Source organism: Brachyistius frenatus, unplaced genomic scaffold (genome assembly GCF_029030835.1).
Source record: "Brachyistius frenatus isolate BFR_SWC_R1_liver_20210118 unplaced genomic scaffold, ASM2903083v1 Contig_35, whole genome shotgun sequence".
NCBI classification, from domain to species: domain Eukaryota; kingdom Metazoa; phylum Chordata; class Actinopteri; family Embiotocidae; genus Brachyistius; species Brachyistius frenatus.
The window spans coordinates 1,258,067-1,274,256 of record NW_027210634.1 but is presented as its reverse complement, the minus strand read 5'-3'; the positions used below and the strand labels follow the sequence as shown (position 1 = coordinate 1,274,256).

General features: G+C 44.5%; 1 protein-coding gene across 1 annotated transcript; it reads right to left on the bottom strand.

Annotated features, from left to right (window-relative positions):
• Positions 1–1,250: 1,250 nt before the first annotated feature.
• Positions 1,251–15,318, bottom strand: enc1 (ectodermal-neural cortex 1). Its single transcript, XM_069700858.1, has 3 exons — positions 15,239–15,318; positions 8,108–9,923; positions 1,251–3,902 (listed from the first exon to the last, which is right to left on the bottom strand). The coding sequence occupies exon 2, from the start codon at positions 9,915–9,917 to the stop codon at positions 8,142–8,144; it is 1,776 nt and encodes a 591-aa protein (XP_069556959.1). The 5' UTR covers positions 9,918–9,923; positions 15,239–15,318; the 3' UTR covers positions 1,251–3,902; positions 8,108–8,141.
• Positions 15,319–16,190: the final 872 nt, after the last annotated feature.

The following is a 16,190-nucleotide window of genomic DNA, read 5'->3' as shown; positions in this document are numbered from 1 at the left end:
TTGCCAGGCGACGGTGACATGTAGGTGCATTGTTTTTATCACACTCGGCCACACACACATGCACACACAACGGGCTGCCCACACAAAAACACTAGACTTTAGTCTGCTCGGCCGGCCAAGCTCTGCATAAGCTAACAGCACCCGAAGGATTCACAGTGTTGAAGGGTTGAGCCATCCGCGGCTTGGGGAGGAGGGGGTTGGAAAGGTGGGTGGGTAAGACCTTCTTCCTGGTGGACAGGAAGTCCAACTTCCTGTCTTGATTAATGGGGGGTGGGGGGTGGGGACTGTTGGCTTGCACAGAGGAGCAGAGGGGCCTCCCACACACACACAGAGCTCCCACATTTCACCTTGGATGTCAACTGTTTTTTTTTTTTTTTTCCATTCCTGGTTCTCAGGGTCGCATGAGAAAGAAAAAAAAAAAAAAAAAATAGTCCTGTGACTAAAATGATGCAGATATAAGAAATTTGAACCTCACATTTCAACATCTCGGCACTTATTGTGTGTGAAGAATGCTTGTTTATTTCTCAAGTCCCCCCCCCCCACCCCCATCCCCTTTCCTCCTCCCCCCCCTCCTCCTCCTCCTCCTCCAGTGTATGGGTGTATTTTGAATGGTGTTTCTCAAACCGCATGTCACCGGTCAGGAGTCGTGTCAGGGGCGAGGAATGTAAACAGAGAGCAGAGAGCTGGACTGCTCTCCGGGGTTGGAGGAATGCAGCGGAGCGGCGGCGGAGGCGGCGCTCCCGCTGATGGGATGTCAAACCGGGGGGGTGTGGAGGCAGGGAGAGGGAGAGGAAGAGGAAGAGGAGAGAGAGAGAGAGAGAGAGAGAGAGAGGTGCTTTTTAAGACTTCATGTCCTCCAGCCCCCACAGTTTGCAGATAAAGGTTGCCGTTGCCAAGGTGACTTGACAGAGAAAGGGAAAGTATCTGGCTGTGTTTTAGCCTGTGCAGGAAGCTTAGAAAAAAAAAAAAAAAGCCAGGGGCATAGATAAGATGATTTCAGTCCCTCCTCCACAGAACAAAAGCCGTACGCATGATATACTGCCTTTAAATACCTCGGGACACTTTTGGCTGCTGCGTTCGCTCCAAAGCTGCCTAAATATGCAAAACATGCAGTAATGAGAAAGCAACCGAGGCTGTGCTGAAGCCGCCTTTCCCCCCCCCCACTTCTTACCTTCTACATTAATACATGTAGACAGTCAAATCATCTCCACGCTGAAGAAGAAGAAGAAGAAAAAAAAAAGAGGTAATGCTTTACAGTCAAGAGGAAAAAACTCTTATGTTTATTAGCCATGAATTTCACATTGTGAAAAAAATCACATGTACAAAATAATGCCATAAAAATAGAAATTAAACTCTTACATGACGAGAAAAAAAAAAAAAAAAAAAAACTGATGCACGCCGACAGTGTTTTTCTGTCTTAATTTACATCATTGTGTGAAGCTGCGCTCGAATGTGAGCCAGCTGGATTTCCACATAAAACAGGAGAAGAGGAGGGCAAGAGTAGAAACGGGGGAAATGCCACTCAGCAATTAGGTGCAAATTGAAGGGGGCATTCATTATTCGCTGTTGCCAGGGAAACGTGTGTTCTACGGGGGGATCTGATTGGTTGGGGGCCAGAGGCTCTGTGCTCAGTGGTTGGATGAGGTCAACATAATGGTCTCTGTAGAAGTTAAAAAAAAACAATAAAAGAAAAAGAGGGGGAAGTTTTAGGTGGCTTAAGGAGCTGAACTGGAATTTCAGGGGCCGTGTCCCATTTGATCCACGTTTGAAAAAAAATATATATACATATTCCACCAAAACATTAGCTTTTACTTTGAAATTTAACAAAGCCATTAATATTCAATCGTAAAATGTCAATGTTCGGGTCACCTAGACAGATACACAGACAAAAAAAAAACACTGATTCGAGTTACCAAGTATGACATATGCAAGTATTTTAAGACATTCACTGTTGGTTTTTTTTTTTGGTCTTCAGGAACTCGCGATGTTTTTGTTTTTTTTACTTTTATACTGATTGTGCATCAATGACACTATGGTGAAAAGCACTGCGGTGTCTGCCCTTAACAATGCACAGCTTGCTGGACTGAACTCTGTCTCAATATGTAATGATGAAGAAGACTGAGGGTTAAACCCCCCCCCCCGAGGAGCCACGTTAGCACATGTGACAGTCCTCCAGCTGTCCTTGAGACAGCTGCAAAGACTGTCGCAATTCTTAACCATGTCAGGGTTGCTGTGTGACGTCGCCGGTGGTTTAGAGGGTCACACACACTGAGCCGTGTCTGTTTCGTGGTCGGTTTTCGTCTGGTTTTATCGGTGCAGTTTTGGGCGCCGATTTAAGGCAATTTTGGAGCTCAAATCTATCAGGAAGTAAAAGGGACATTTCTTTCATCGCCGTCCAAGTCTTCTTATTTGTCTTGACCTCACTAATGACTGCTCTTCAGTCCGTACTCTCAAATAACTGCGGAACCCTGCGAGGAGAGGATGCACCTCCGCGTCTTTTAAAAGAACAGAGTTCCTCTTGGGGGAGGCGGGGGGGGGGGGGGGTAAAGATTAAACTGTGCAAAATGCAGCCCCACTGAGATCAAATAAAACACAACACCTGGCCATGCATGACACACCCCGAAAATTCATTCGCATATGAATGCAGGCAGAGAGGAAATAAATAGGATGAAACATATCAACAGAGTATTCATCGCCATATAAATTAAGACTACGTTGCAGCAAGTTTTAAGAAGGAACTGATGAAGTTCTCAAGTTTCTGTTAAGGTGACACGATTTCTGTGACCGCAGAGAAGAGTTCATGCCATTTTTACTGAATCACTATGAGTGGACATGCTCCGAAAAGGGTTCAGCTATGACTCAGCAAAGCGAGCCGACATATTTTTTTTTTTTTCTTCTTTTTTTAATCGGAATAACAGAAGCACAGCCGGTCTTTTACAGCATTAAGTGTACAGCTCGATGTGACCGTGTCCCATCTGAAGCGCCGAATCCGCTCGCCGCGCCCGCGTACGGCGGGTCGGACGACGGCGCTCGGCGGCCGTTAATGCGCAGCCGCGGAACAGCAAACTCGTAGGGTCGAGACCTCGAGGCACCTCGACCCACCCTCCACCGTCCTCCTCGGCATCAGCTGGCGTTGGTCTTCAACACCCCATGACTCGCAGCGACAGAAAAAAAAAAACTGCCACGGCCTTCATAAGAGGAACACTCTAAGGTCAGTTTTTTGTGTTTGATGTTCGCGAGAAGTAAAAGAAGACAGAAACAGAAAAGCTTATTTGGAGGAGAAGAAGGGGGAGGTTTGCTCCTTCATTGTGTCTTTTTAAAAATCACCTATATTCAGTCAAACGCTTGTTCTTTTGCATTCCTCCTCCCTCGATCTAAACAGAACATCCATCATGCTATACAGTAATTTTTTTTAATTTTTTTTTTTTTTTTTTAACATAGAGGAAAAACATCAATACAGATTCCTCACAAGCCTGTCGTGACTAAATTGGGAAAGATGCAGGTCGTGTGATATGTTCGCGGCACTCCTATGGTCGGCATGAAAGCACAAGTCTGGCACGACGTTTTTGCGCCTCGCCTCACAAGCAGCAGTTTTGTTTGGTTGTTTTTTTTTTTATTTTGTTGTTGTTTTTTGCGTTAGCTGTTGAACCGCAGGTCTCAGAAAAACAAAGAGATGACATCATTCCAGTGAAGTGTCCGGCTGAACGCATCTCCGGCTCCGCGTGCGGCTTTCTGCGACATCGAGATGAATGCGTGTGTCTGTACATCACTGATCAGTGTCTCTTTTGTGTGTGTGTGTGTGTGTGCGTGCGTGCGTGCGTGCGTGCGTGCGCGTGGAAGAGGAGGATGTGTGCTTCTTCACAGTCGGTAGACCAGCAAATGAGGCAAGAAGGGGGGGAAATCTGCGGAAGAGAAGAAGAATGAGTCGTTAAACGGGCTGATTAGATTTACGAGGAGGCCTGTGAGCAAACAAACAGTTTAGAAGGTGACGTTTTAATGATTTAAAAGAAGAAGCAACAAAAGGAGCCTGAAAGCAGAAAATAAAACGCGTAGAGGGAAACGAGGATCAGGCGTACAGCTCCCGCATCAAAACCTCAAAACCTGTAAACCAGTGCAACAGCACTACGAGGGTGGCACCGATCAGGGAGGAAGGTATAACCCTAATGAGTACGTGTTGAACACAATTTTGTGAATGCTGGTCTGTGGGGACGGAAATTGTCCCCCCGTGGACATGACCAGAGGGCGAAACTTAAATTTTGTGTCAAACTCTGGAAATTTGCAACGGAGGCCCTTCAAATGCTTAAAATGCAAAGAGCTCGGAAAGGTGTTACGAGTGACATTCGCGTTTCCATCGCCATAGGTCGTGTTTTGTTGCAGAGGACTCCATATACATTTACACTGCTCAGGTCTTGCTACTGCGACCACCCGGTATCCTCCTGCTAGACGAATAGATTTGGCAAATCCGCCTACTCCGTTTCTTCAGTACAATCTGGCCTTCATCCAGCTCCTTATCTCCCCCTCAGCCTATACTACATTTTTTCCACATCTGAGCGCTTTCTACTCTTTACGGTTTCACTTTGACGTTTTTTTTTTTTTCTGTTAAGCTGTTGCTTAATACGCACCTATCTGTACAGCGCAGAGGCTCGAAGGCTTGGCAGCACTTCTGCGTGTCTAATGTGAATGTAATACCGTCTCTGTTCTGAGGTGGGCCTCTCCCCTGGCTGAGTGAATAAATTAAACCTGAAGAGAACTTTCTAGCCCGAAGCCTCGATCCGCAAACTTTAGTCGATGATTGATTGTCGTACAAATGACTGCCGTTGACACTGTAATTGTATTTCTTCCGTGCGTTTTGTGCCACTTTTGTAGTTGAAGCCTCATAGATTGAGAATTGGCGTCATTCCATCCAGTGTTGCAACTAATTCTATGATATTGATGTCAATAGATGTTAATTAAAATGTGTTTGGTTGAAAATGAGAAGTTAGGCGCCTCTGATTAAACAGTTTGTCGCGCTAATTCTCCACTTATGTGCTATTAAACATCACAGAAGGAGGTTTCTTAAAGAGATGAACATCATTAAAAGAGAGATCACGTAGAAATACTGATGGAAATGTGACATTTTGGAAATTTAATCCATCTGTTTTTTTATACAGGTTAATAGAAATGATTAGAGCAAATTTTCTTCATATTCGCGGGAAATAAGTCAAGTTTACTGCCACCTGCTGATTGAAGGAATTTGGACAATTGCCATTAAAACCAGCACTGTGCTGTGTAAAATTCAAAGGTAGAACCAGGAGATTAGCTTAGTTTAGCATTTCTCACCAAAAAAAAAAAAGGGGGGGGTAAAGGGCAGGTCTGGATTCATCAAATCCACCAACCAGCATCCCTAAACCTCACTAATTAACATGTTATATTATGTTTGTTTAACCCATTCAAAAACCAAGGTGTAAAAATGATCGGCTGTCCTAAACTTCCTGGAGTTGAAGCCGATTGGCCTCTGACAGCAGCTTTCATATTCATGCCAGTAGAATAGATCAATAAGCAAATTTCCCTCAAACTATTCCCTCAACACATTGAGCACATGCCTGACATCATGGAAACCATCCAAACATCGTCATGGGAACTGGAAACCAAACGAAGACGATCAGGTTACTGCGGACCGAAAGTCTGTGCGTGGAGGCATTTATGCATAGTCATAGAAAGATATGGCAGTTTTAATGTTGTTATTTTAGCTTCAGGTCACCTTTTCTTGGTCTGAAACAAAATTCATTTGTTTGTTTATGAAAAAATCAGCAACACTCTGGAAAATACGGCCGCATTATCAACATCAAGAAAGTCGATCCACTTTGTTAGTACTATGTTATTTGATTTTGAGAGTGCCATTTGCCCCGACTGAAAGCTTTCCCAGAAAAAAAGGAAGACTCTCAGACAAGTCAGAATTGTTCCCCTGGGAAAAAACTCAAGAGAGAACCTCTTTTTTTTCTCTCTCCCAGCTACAATCTCCTTCTGTGAGGTCTAACATACTTCCTTCCTCTTTCATTCCTGAACAGTCAGCCCTGTTTTCCATTCCTCCACATTTCGCCTTTTCACGGCGTTCAGCGAGGAGACTTGTCAGTTGCCATGACAGGCAGGCGCACAAAAAAACATTCTGTATTAAATTAGTGGCAGGATTATTCACTTCGCTGAGCGCTATGTGTTGAACTGGCTTTTCGAGATAGTTCGAACCTTGAGATGAGTCGCTGAAAAGAAAAAAGGGAATAATGAGTCTTTAAAAAAAAAAAAAACTTTTTTTTTGAAAGAGGAACATCACAGTGATGTGGTGGCGAAGACGCTCCGAGCTGTTTTCCTGGCATTATCGAACGGGAGCCTGTCCAGAACCGGACAGCTGGAGAGTCACTCTACTTGGCTCCCTTCGGCGTTCTCAGGAGCTGCCAGCCATCCCCCCCCTCCAAAAAAAAACCCCACAAAAAAACCCACCGCGAAATGAAAAGGACTGCCTGCTGCATGGCTATGTGTGGGGGCATCGGTGCAGGGGTCGTGTGATGTGATTGTGACCCCGCATGCCTGCAGAGAGATCAGGTTTGCCAGCTGACTAGCCGCACTCCACATGCGTCTGGGCTGTTTATCATCAGATCCGGGGAGCGGAGTTAGAAAAAAAGGCAGAGAAGATGTGGACGTGAGCAGTCAGGTGCAAAGTTTTCAGAGCGAGACCACCGCCATCGAGGATGATGTGTGTTCGACCGGCCTCAGAGGGGAAGGCCGGACGAACACACATCATCCTCGAGTGTCTAGCTCCACAACTCTTCCTCCTCATTTCCCCTGCTGCCACATCTCTCAGCCGCCTCTTGCTCGTAAGTGATGATGAATGGCTTCCGACGCCACGTGAGTCGCCGGCCGCCTCCCTCTCTCCCGGCGTAAAAAGACCATAACCTCATCAAAGGAAGGCGACTGAGAGTGGATTAGCCTCGCCGGGGTGTTGTAGCCTGCTGGTGTGTGGGGCTTGTCTAATTGGCAGACCCCCTTTTTTTCCCCCATCCCTCTTAGAGAGATTTCCCCCACAGGAGCAATAAAAGTATCCTATTCTCTTTCAATTACCCTCTCTGTCCTTCGGCCCATCCCCACAGCCACATAACTCACTTAACTAACGCACACAAGCCCCCTATCAATTCCACCCTGCTGGTTCTGGTTCACCCTCCCCTTCTCCAGATCTTCCTACATTCCTTTGCTGAGAATACTCCACGTATCTCACCATTATCTCTCTTTCTCTGAAAGCTCAGGAAGCCCAACAACTGCATATCAGAACCTGAACAATGATGGGTATAACACTGTCAGTAGTATCTACGCTGGCAGATTTGCAAATATACATTGCAGCACATTCATCTTTCCAAGGTTGAATTTTTCTATGTTCAGTTCAGAATTTGTAGGTAATAATTGTAATGCCTGAACTCGGTGTGAAGTATACTTATTTTATTACTTAACTTAAACTGTTAATAGTAAAGTTTGTTCATTTTAAAATATGTAGCATCAACACGCATCATTACCGCAAAATTATTTTGTTTGAAAATTGCAAATTAGCCAGTATATTGCTATCTATTTCTTTAACCTCCAAAATGCTTATATCTGGCTTGATAATCCCAACATAATTCATATGGAAACAAATGAATACATGGGAAAAACATACATAATTCAATTGAATATGAAGAAAAAGTGTCAAACCCTTCAAAAATGTCTCAATTTAGCATTGCTCTCATGAAAACGTTGTCAGACTTGTGAGGGAGAGTTTTAAAAGTAAAATGATAAATATCGATGCAGCAGAACCAGAGATATCGATTTCCCCTGTTAAAACTTGGTATTTACACTATATCCGCAATGCAACATGACTGCTGACAGTTCGAACAGAGGTTCGAGTGCGTTCTGGTAGTAGTGGATAATACAGCCTTAAGTTGCTGGTCTAAAGCAGAGATGAGGAGTGCCTTAGAGAGGTTTTGTAATTTCCCGTTTTTCATACAGCACGCCTGCAGATTTTTGGATTCTCACATTTGTAGTCACTTAATCAGCTTTTTTTGGAACCAGCTCTCATACGCCACAGTAATGGAACGGTCGAACGTACCTCATGGAGAAGGTGCAGGTTGAGGGTTCGGGGCTCAAGCAGGTAGGTGTTTCCAGGTGCTGACGAAAGCCGTGGGAATGAGCGAGTACGGCACCGTCGTGATGCTGTTCCACGCATCCAGCGTCGGGTCGTAGCAGTCCAGAGTTTTACACCGCTGCGTGCCAAAGTACCCGCCCACCACGTACAGTTTGTTCCCCGATGCCACGGCCTGGCAGCTCATCCGCTTGGCCGTCACATCGCCCACTTTAGTCCACTGGTAGCTCTCACTGCTGAACTTGTAAGCCGAGCACGCCGAGAACTCTGTATCGCCGCCCATGACGAAGATCTGGTTTCCCAGCACGGCGGCGGCCGTGTAGCGCCACGGTTGCGGGCAGGATGCGGGCACAGTCCATCGGTTCTCCTGTGGATCGTAGCACTGGACCTTGGGCAGCTTGTCGTGGGTGACGCTGGTTCCTCCGAAGGCAAACAGCTTGAGCTTGACGCTGACTACTGCTGCATTGCTCACGCCCTCTCTCAGAGGAGCCACCATGGTCCACTTGTTCGCCACCGGGTCAAACTGCTCCACCTGTTTGAGTGACACGGATGGAGAAGCCGGGAGGCAGCCGGTTGCTGCGGTGTGACCTCCGACAACGTAGAGGCAGTGTTTCAGCTCTGCGGACCCGTGGCCAAACCTGGCGATGAGCATGGGCGCCGCCTTTGACCATTCCTCGTGGACGGTGTCGTAGACCCATACATCTTTGGACACACCATTTTCGGAGCCTCTGCCACCGGTGATGTACACCTTACAGCCAATGGCACAGGCGCTGAATTCCTTCCTGGGACTGGGAATGTCCGCCTTTGGGATGATCTCTTTGGCCTTTTGGTCCACCAGATACAACTTGTCGCACATGAAAGTCTGCCCGCCCAGAAGAAAGAGGGCATGGCTGGTTTTTCTTGGTCGAGCGCAAGGGCTGTTTACAACACCGTCATTCTGCAGGATCTTCAGCTTGCAGCGGATAGCTTCGTCCACCAGCTCCTTGCTCTTGGCCTGGGCGTTGATCAGTTCTTCTGTCGAAACGTTCTCCATTAGAAAGATGGCAGGCAGCAAAGCGAGGCGGACCGTTCTCAGGAGCTCCGGAAGATGGCAGTGCCTCCTCTCCAGGTCGTAGTTGATCCAGTTGAGGGCGGCATCATAAACCAGTCTCTCGTCTTCCGTCTCTAGCTCCTCGTGTGACAAAAGCTGTACCACCATATCTTTGGGCAGTTGGAGGAAGTCCTCTGTCTTGCAAATGGCGGGGAAGTTGCTGAGACACATGCCCCAGGAGAGCTCGGACAGCTTGGTACACTGATGGGCGTCAGACAGCAACAGCATGCCAAGGCAGTTGGACGGATGGAGGTTTCTCTCTAGGAATTCGGCGCAGGCATCCCGAATGTCCTGAAACTCCAGCATGTCCCCAGCCTCAAGTAGCGACTCTGCGTTCTCCTCATTGATGACCACGCGTGACGAGTACGCGTAATCCAGCAGGAGCTCCAAAACCTCGGGGTGGATGGAGTCCCGGAAGTTGACCTCGCTGGCCTGGCTCTCCCGCAGCCCGCCACTGAACATGGCCTCGAAGTAGCGGCTGCAGGCGGCCAGCACGGCTCGGTGGCAGGGAAAGGAGCGGGTGCCGGCGTGAAGCAGGACGTCGGTGAAAAGCCTTTGCTGCCGCAGTGAGTTCAGGTGCATGAGGACACTGTCGGCATAGGAGGACTTGTGAAAAAGATAGATGTTCATCGAGCCAGTGCTGGCTCGAGATTTGCGGTTCTCATGGACGCACACGGACATTTTCATTGAATCCTGAAACAGAAGAGAAAAGACAAAAACACAATTTAATACATTTCCTATTTAAACTCAATGATAAAGGTCTTCTCCAATTATTAGCCATTTTCCACAACGTATCATTTGTCTTCTAATATGTTCAGACAGCACATGATTTTTTTCACATTTTCTTCAACTACATCCAGTAATTTAGATATGCTGCAACTTGCTAGTTTGCACAAGCAGGCTGATTTATGTTATCTATTGCAGAGACTAGATTGTTTTTCATAACGATTAGTCACAAAAAAACAGATTTAGTTTCCTATGGAGTAGTAAAATAGGCCTAATTTGACTCACAAATGTAATCCTCGACAGTGACGACTGCACATGCACACACTGTGATGTCGATGCTGACAAATTACAATGTGCATCCCCTAATATCCCTAATAGGGATGAATAATGTGCATTTTTCTGGGAGAAAAAATTACAATCCTCCCCAGGAGAAAGAGATTTAGCAGGAGATCAAGTGATTACAAATTACAAAATAGCCTACATCTGGGAGCTATGAAGGTCAAGTAGATAACAATTGTCTTCTCGCAGAGACTTGGGTTTTTCTTTTTTCTTTTACGCTTTTAGCTCTGAGCAATGCTAATCCCCTTCTTTCAGAGATCCCATGATTTAGCAGTAAGTGTCCTCGAGAAATGAGGAATAAAAGAGACAGCGGGGCTCTTTTAAGCCTCTGAGAAATTCACAGAATTTAGTCCACTCCCCTGCCAGAAAATCACATTTCCCATCTTCGGTGTCCTCGCTCGGAGCTCACTCTCATTCCACCCAATTTCATGACATGTCAAGTGCCTCCTGCGCTCTATTCACAGAGGTACCGAGTCCCTGTCTGACCTCACAGCTGACAGATTCTTTGAACATACGTTTCAAGGTCTCAGCCAGCTCCACAGTCTGTAGGTCGCTGCAAATATTCTGATAGAAGATTGCATAATCTTAATGGCAAACCTACCCCACCCAAAATTCTCACTTCTTTTTTTTTTTTTTTTTTTTTTTTATAAAACAGACTTTTAGGTGTTTGTTGCATAGTTTCCTTATTGACTGCAAACAGCTGCGAGCGTAGTCAGCGTGCAACCTGCCAGTTACCATAAATTCCAATGATTCCAAGGCTGCGAAGGTGAGAGAAGTTCAAAAACATCCATCAAACCTTTCGAAAACACTCCCGCAGCCCGATCTATTCCTCCGCCGCCCATTTATTTGCTCAGTATGTCACAGGCACAGTTAATAACTGACTCTCTGTGGCGGTGCGGAGCTTTGAGGAGGGTTAGCACAACACAGACATGGCGCGTTAATCTATATTTTCATTTTGGAGAAACTATGATCATTTTGATACTTTTCTGCCTTTGAAAGCTTCTCACAAATCCATTATAAAGTCAAAGAGGTCAAGCTCCGTTGGTGAGCAAATGGTTTACAAACCTTGAGGTGGTGTTTGATAATCAAAAAGATAGATTTTCACTAACAGACGAAGAGGGTTCAAAAATTCCAAGGTGTCAGGATTTATTCCTCTACAGCCCGAGCTGCAGAGACGAGAGGGCAGTTTCCATTTTCTAGAAGTTGCATCATCTGGCCCCAAAATCCTCCGAACGCAGTCTCATGAATAGATAATGAGGCCTGAACCCTGCTGGTACAAGTCCAGGTTCAACTGGGATTTCTGGTGAGCAGTGTCACTCGTACGTTTTGGGTCACATCTCAACAAATAAGAAATGTATTGCTGTGAAATTTTGCACAGACGTTAATGAAGCCCCGATTAGACACCTGACTTTACCTCTAGCGTCGTCATTAGGTTGATATTTGTGATCTAGAGTGAAATAACTCATCAAATCTTGGATGCAATTTTGATTTTTATCCAGTACTTTTTGATGTCCACTTTCTTACGAAAGTAATATTAGCATCGTTACATCAAACATGTTTGCCTTTTGGTGTTAGCATTTAGCTCAGAGCACTGCATGGCTGCAGAGTTTTATCTCGTCATTCTCTTCTCTGTGACTTGTACCAAAGAAGATTTTGGTTTAATGATGAATTTTAAATGACTCGTATAAATGTGACACGATCCAACGACCTACATATGAAATATATTTTCAAAAAAGGGGATTCAAAACTCGGGTAAACGTCGCGCTGATGTAGGAATGTATTCAGTGTGAATGTCTCTTTAAAAAAAAAAAATGTATATAGTCATTCCAAGTCAATTTACAATAATAATAATAAGATAAAGAATATTATTTATTACGAGTTAATGAAACATAAAACCAATTGCAACCCTGGCTCAACAGGATTTATTGCCTTCCAGCCGTGACAAGACTGGCAACCCGTCATCTCTGTTGCCTCTGGCTCGGCTATAATGAGAATATCCTTGTCTTTCACCTGCACATGTCACCTCCTACACACACACACACACACACACACTCTGAAGCTCAAGGGTTTTTAATTTGAAGTTTTGAGTAGCTTGATTTGAGTAAGTGGTCCGAATAAGTCAGGCACTAAATTGCAGTTGTTTTGCATTTTCTTATAATTAGCACGGTAATAAGTATAACCTTTAGTAGTCGAGGTCTGAGGCTCAGTAGCTGATTGGCAGACAAACACTTCAAGTCAAACAGGAAGTCAGCTGAACACCACACGGTAAAATAATTCAAAAGAAGATTAGTAGTGATTTTCTCAGCATGCTAACTTTATGCCTGCAGGGGGGGAGGGAAGAGTGATAATAAAGTCATTTGAAAAAAAGAATAAACACAACTCTGTATTGCTGATGCCAAACAATGCTACCAAACATTCTGCAGTTTCGGTGGCAGGCTTCTATAACTATAGTTGTTTCCTCTCTGAAGTGACCGCGTCATGCCTGAACATGATCTCATCTTGATAATGGCAGCGAATGACTTGGCCTTGTTCTGAGAAACATTTTGGTCTGTTGTCCAAATAGCAGCTCGAGTCAAGGATTTCAAAATGTCGAACAAAATATCTACTCAAGCCATTTAACTGCCGTTATAAGTCACTTTCTTTTTTCCCTGAGTGATGATCAGAATCGTACATACTGCAGTTTGTACATTCCTTATTCTTATTCTTATTCTCCAACCACTGTCCCTTTAAATGACATACCGGCCCACACAATCATCAGAGCTGACCTGCTGGGCTCGTCTAACTTTTGCATTGCAAATGAATGTGCTCACTCAATCACGCGGAGACAGTGGAAGCAGGGAAGCTGAATAAAGACAACCTTAAACCAGTTACTTCAATCGTTTGCATATTAAAGGATAAAGCCTGGATTACCAACCAGAGCTGCAGGTCCTGAAAAAAAAAATAAAAAAAAAAAAAAAACCTTTGTTCATAACCTGTATCATTTTAATGTGTCCTGATCAGGAGCACAAACTCGGACTAACCTGCTGAACATCTGAGCACGGATTTACTTGAGGAAACTAGTCACCTATATCGCTACTTAAACCCAGAGTATTACTTTAGTCTGATCGCTCACTGTGAGGAGAGGTGCAGCGCAAGTTTTTAAACATCCCGAGTGTGACACGTCTCTGTGAGATTCCCGACGACCGTCTGGCAGACGTTAGCGCCACATGTTTTTAAACTTTCTGTCCTTGAGAGAATACTGAAGATTAGAGGGAAGGGAAAACGACGTAGAAGTCAGAATTAGCTCGACAACTTTCCAAACTAATCGCTAACTTTATTTCCGCTTTAAACGAGAATAAACGGATGGATTTTTCAGCCACACCTTCACTCAAAGTGTAACTTTTTGGCCATTTAATATTAACTAAGAAGAGAAATGTAATTATCTCAAAGAAAGAAAAAGAGAAGAAGATAGTATTTACATGATACATATGAGGAAACGCAATTAGCAGGAAATACAAAGCCCTCTTACATGACTCAGTCTTGAATATTTTTCATACCATATTTCACATAATTAACTGTTGCCCTCGTTATGTGACTGTGTGTAACTTTAATACCTTGTGCAGTTGTCATCGTGAAGACATACCTGGGTATTCTTGCGGAGAGCTTAGCACCATATTATATGTGTCTTAATTTCTTTATGGACGGAGAAATCAAATGTTTTGACAATCAATTTTGATCATTTTGGTTCTTTTCAAGCCTTAACGATGACAAAATGCTCCAATTTCTCCTATCAAATGTTGAGGACTTGCTGCTTTCCTTTGTCGCATATCTTTAGTCACCTTTAAACTCCTGAAGGTTTCGTTCTGCAGGTCAGACAAAACAAGCTGCTCGCAGACATCACTGCGAGCACCGGGAAGTTATGACCAGCATTTTTGTTCATTGTTTTTGCAAACACTCTGAACAGACATGATAAATTAATTATTTAATACAAATATCTTGCATCCCTAAAATCAACCATTTAATGCCAACGAGCAGTACTCCTGGGTTATCCGAGTTGCTATTTTCTGGTCAAAAAAAAAAACCCGGAGTCGGTACGATCGCACTAAAGTGCCCCGAGAGGAAGAGGAAGATGCCGGCAGTGTTAAGAGCGTGTGATTGGCTGGATGGCTGTGAGAGTTGTCATCCTCATCCCCTCTCACACCGAAACCAGACCCACAGGCACACAGAAAGCATGCATTGTAAAAAAAAAAAGTAAAAAAAAAAAAGGCAGTCATGCACATGCAGCCTCTGGACTGTATCTGAGGCCTGGCTGGCTGCAGCCTGTGTAAAATCATTGCCAGGTGTTCACAGTCAACCATGGACTCAGGAAGAGGGAAGAGGGATGAGGGAGGGGAGACACTTCAAAAGTAAACACCCGGTTCAGATGGAGCTCTGTACATCTGCCACTTGGAAGAGGAAAACAAACAAAACAAAAACAAGATGCAAAACAAAAGAGGGCTAGAGCAGCAGTTTATTGATCTGCATTAATCTCAATCTTCTGAACAGAATCTAATTTAGTCCCAAACCAGCTGTCCGCGCACACGCTGTGTTTTAAAACCACGAAATCTCACATTAGGACTCCAAAGGAGAGCCGCTCGCACCTGATGTCGCTTTTTAAAACATGCAAAAACATTTCGAGTATGCAGGAGCAGAAACGCGGATGGCATGAAAGAAACACAAAAGGCATCGATGCAATCAACAGTCTATGTAAATGATAGTAATAACATAACCGAGAGATAATCAGTCATAATTTCTGGTCTGTTGCGCTTTTGCTGCTACATCCTGGAGTGTTTTTTTTTTTTTTTTTTTCCCATCATCAGGAGATCAGAATGGGGAATGGGATGCAGCCCTTGTTATAATCTATTGAGAAGCTATAACAGCCGAGAAGGAGGTGATTTGTTAGTCTTTTTATTTTTTTGTCTTACCTCTTTGGGTGAAAGCAGGAGTTCAATTGTGCCCGCGGTATCCCTCGAACATGCCACTTCTGAAAGAGCCACGATGCAAGCCTTGCGCTCGGGGAGTGCAACTCCTTGGGTTATTTCCGAAAGACTGGCGGATGCACTGGGTGAGGACGAGGCCGTTTTTTTTTTTTTTTTTTTTTTTTTTTTTTTTCCCCTCCTCTAAACACTTGCCGGTTTAAAAAAAAAAAAAAAAAAAAAAAAAAAAAAAAAAAAATTCCCGGAGGTTTTTATATGTATGAATATGCGATTGACGGGGCTCGAAACGTGAAGGATGTGAGCTCGTGGTTGTTCCCTCTTGCGCCGCTGCTCCGCTCCTGAGTGACGGTCCTCCTGCAGCGCTCCCACTTCTCTCTCCGCCTCAGATCAATGGGTGTGTTTACAGCGAGGAAAAGGGGGAGGATCGTCACCTCGTGCAGGAAGCGGAGGGAGAGACAAGGGGGGAGTAATGCACGGAGATGTTGGAGGAGAGTTGGTTTCCCCAAAGGCAGAAGCCCCCCTCCCACCTCCCCCCCCCAAAAAAGACAGTCAATATTTAGTGTTAATTTTTTTTTTTTGCGATGCAAAAATAAGCTTTTCTAAGTTATTTATTTAAGTATATCAACATATTTTTGGGCAATATTACGTTAGTATTCTTCCTTACAAACACGCTCCTTTCAAAGTATTATTTTGACTGTTGCAACAATGTGAGAAATGCTTGTAGTTGTTTAGTTTTAACTACCGTCTGTTTCAGTCTTGTGGTTTCCAACCCAAGGAAGGTGGGGCCCCTCCAATGGATCACAAGATAATCACCTTTTTAACATCAAATGCTGGAACATTTTACTGTCTGAAATGATTTTTTTATGGTCAATTCATCGTTTGAGTCATTTCCTGGTTCCTTTTGTCGATGATGATAAACTGAACATCTTTTGGTCGTGGG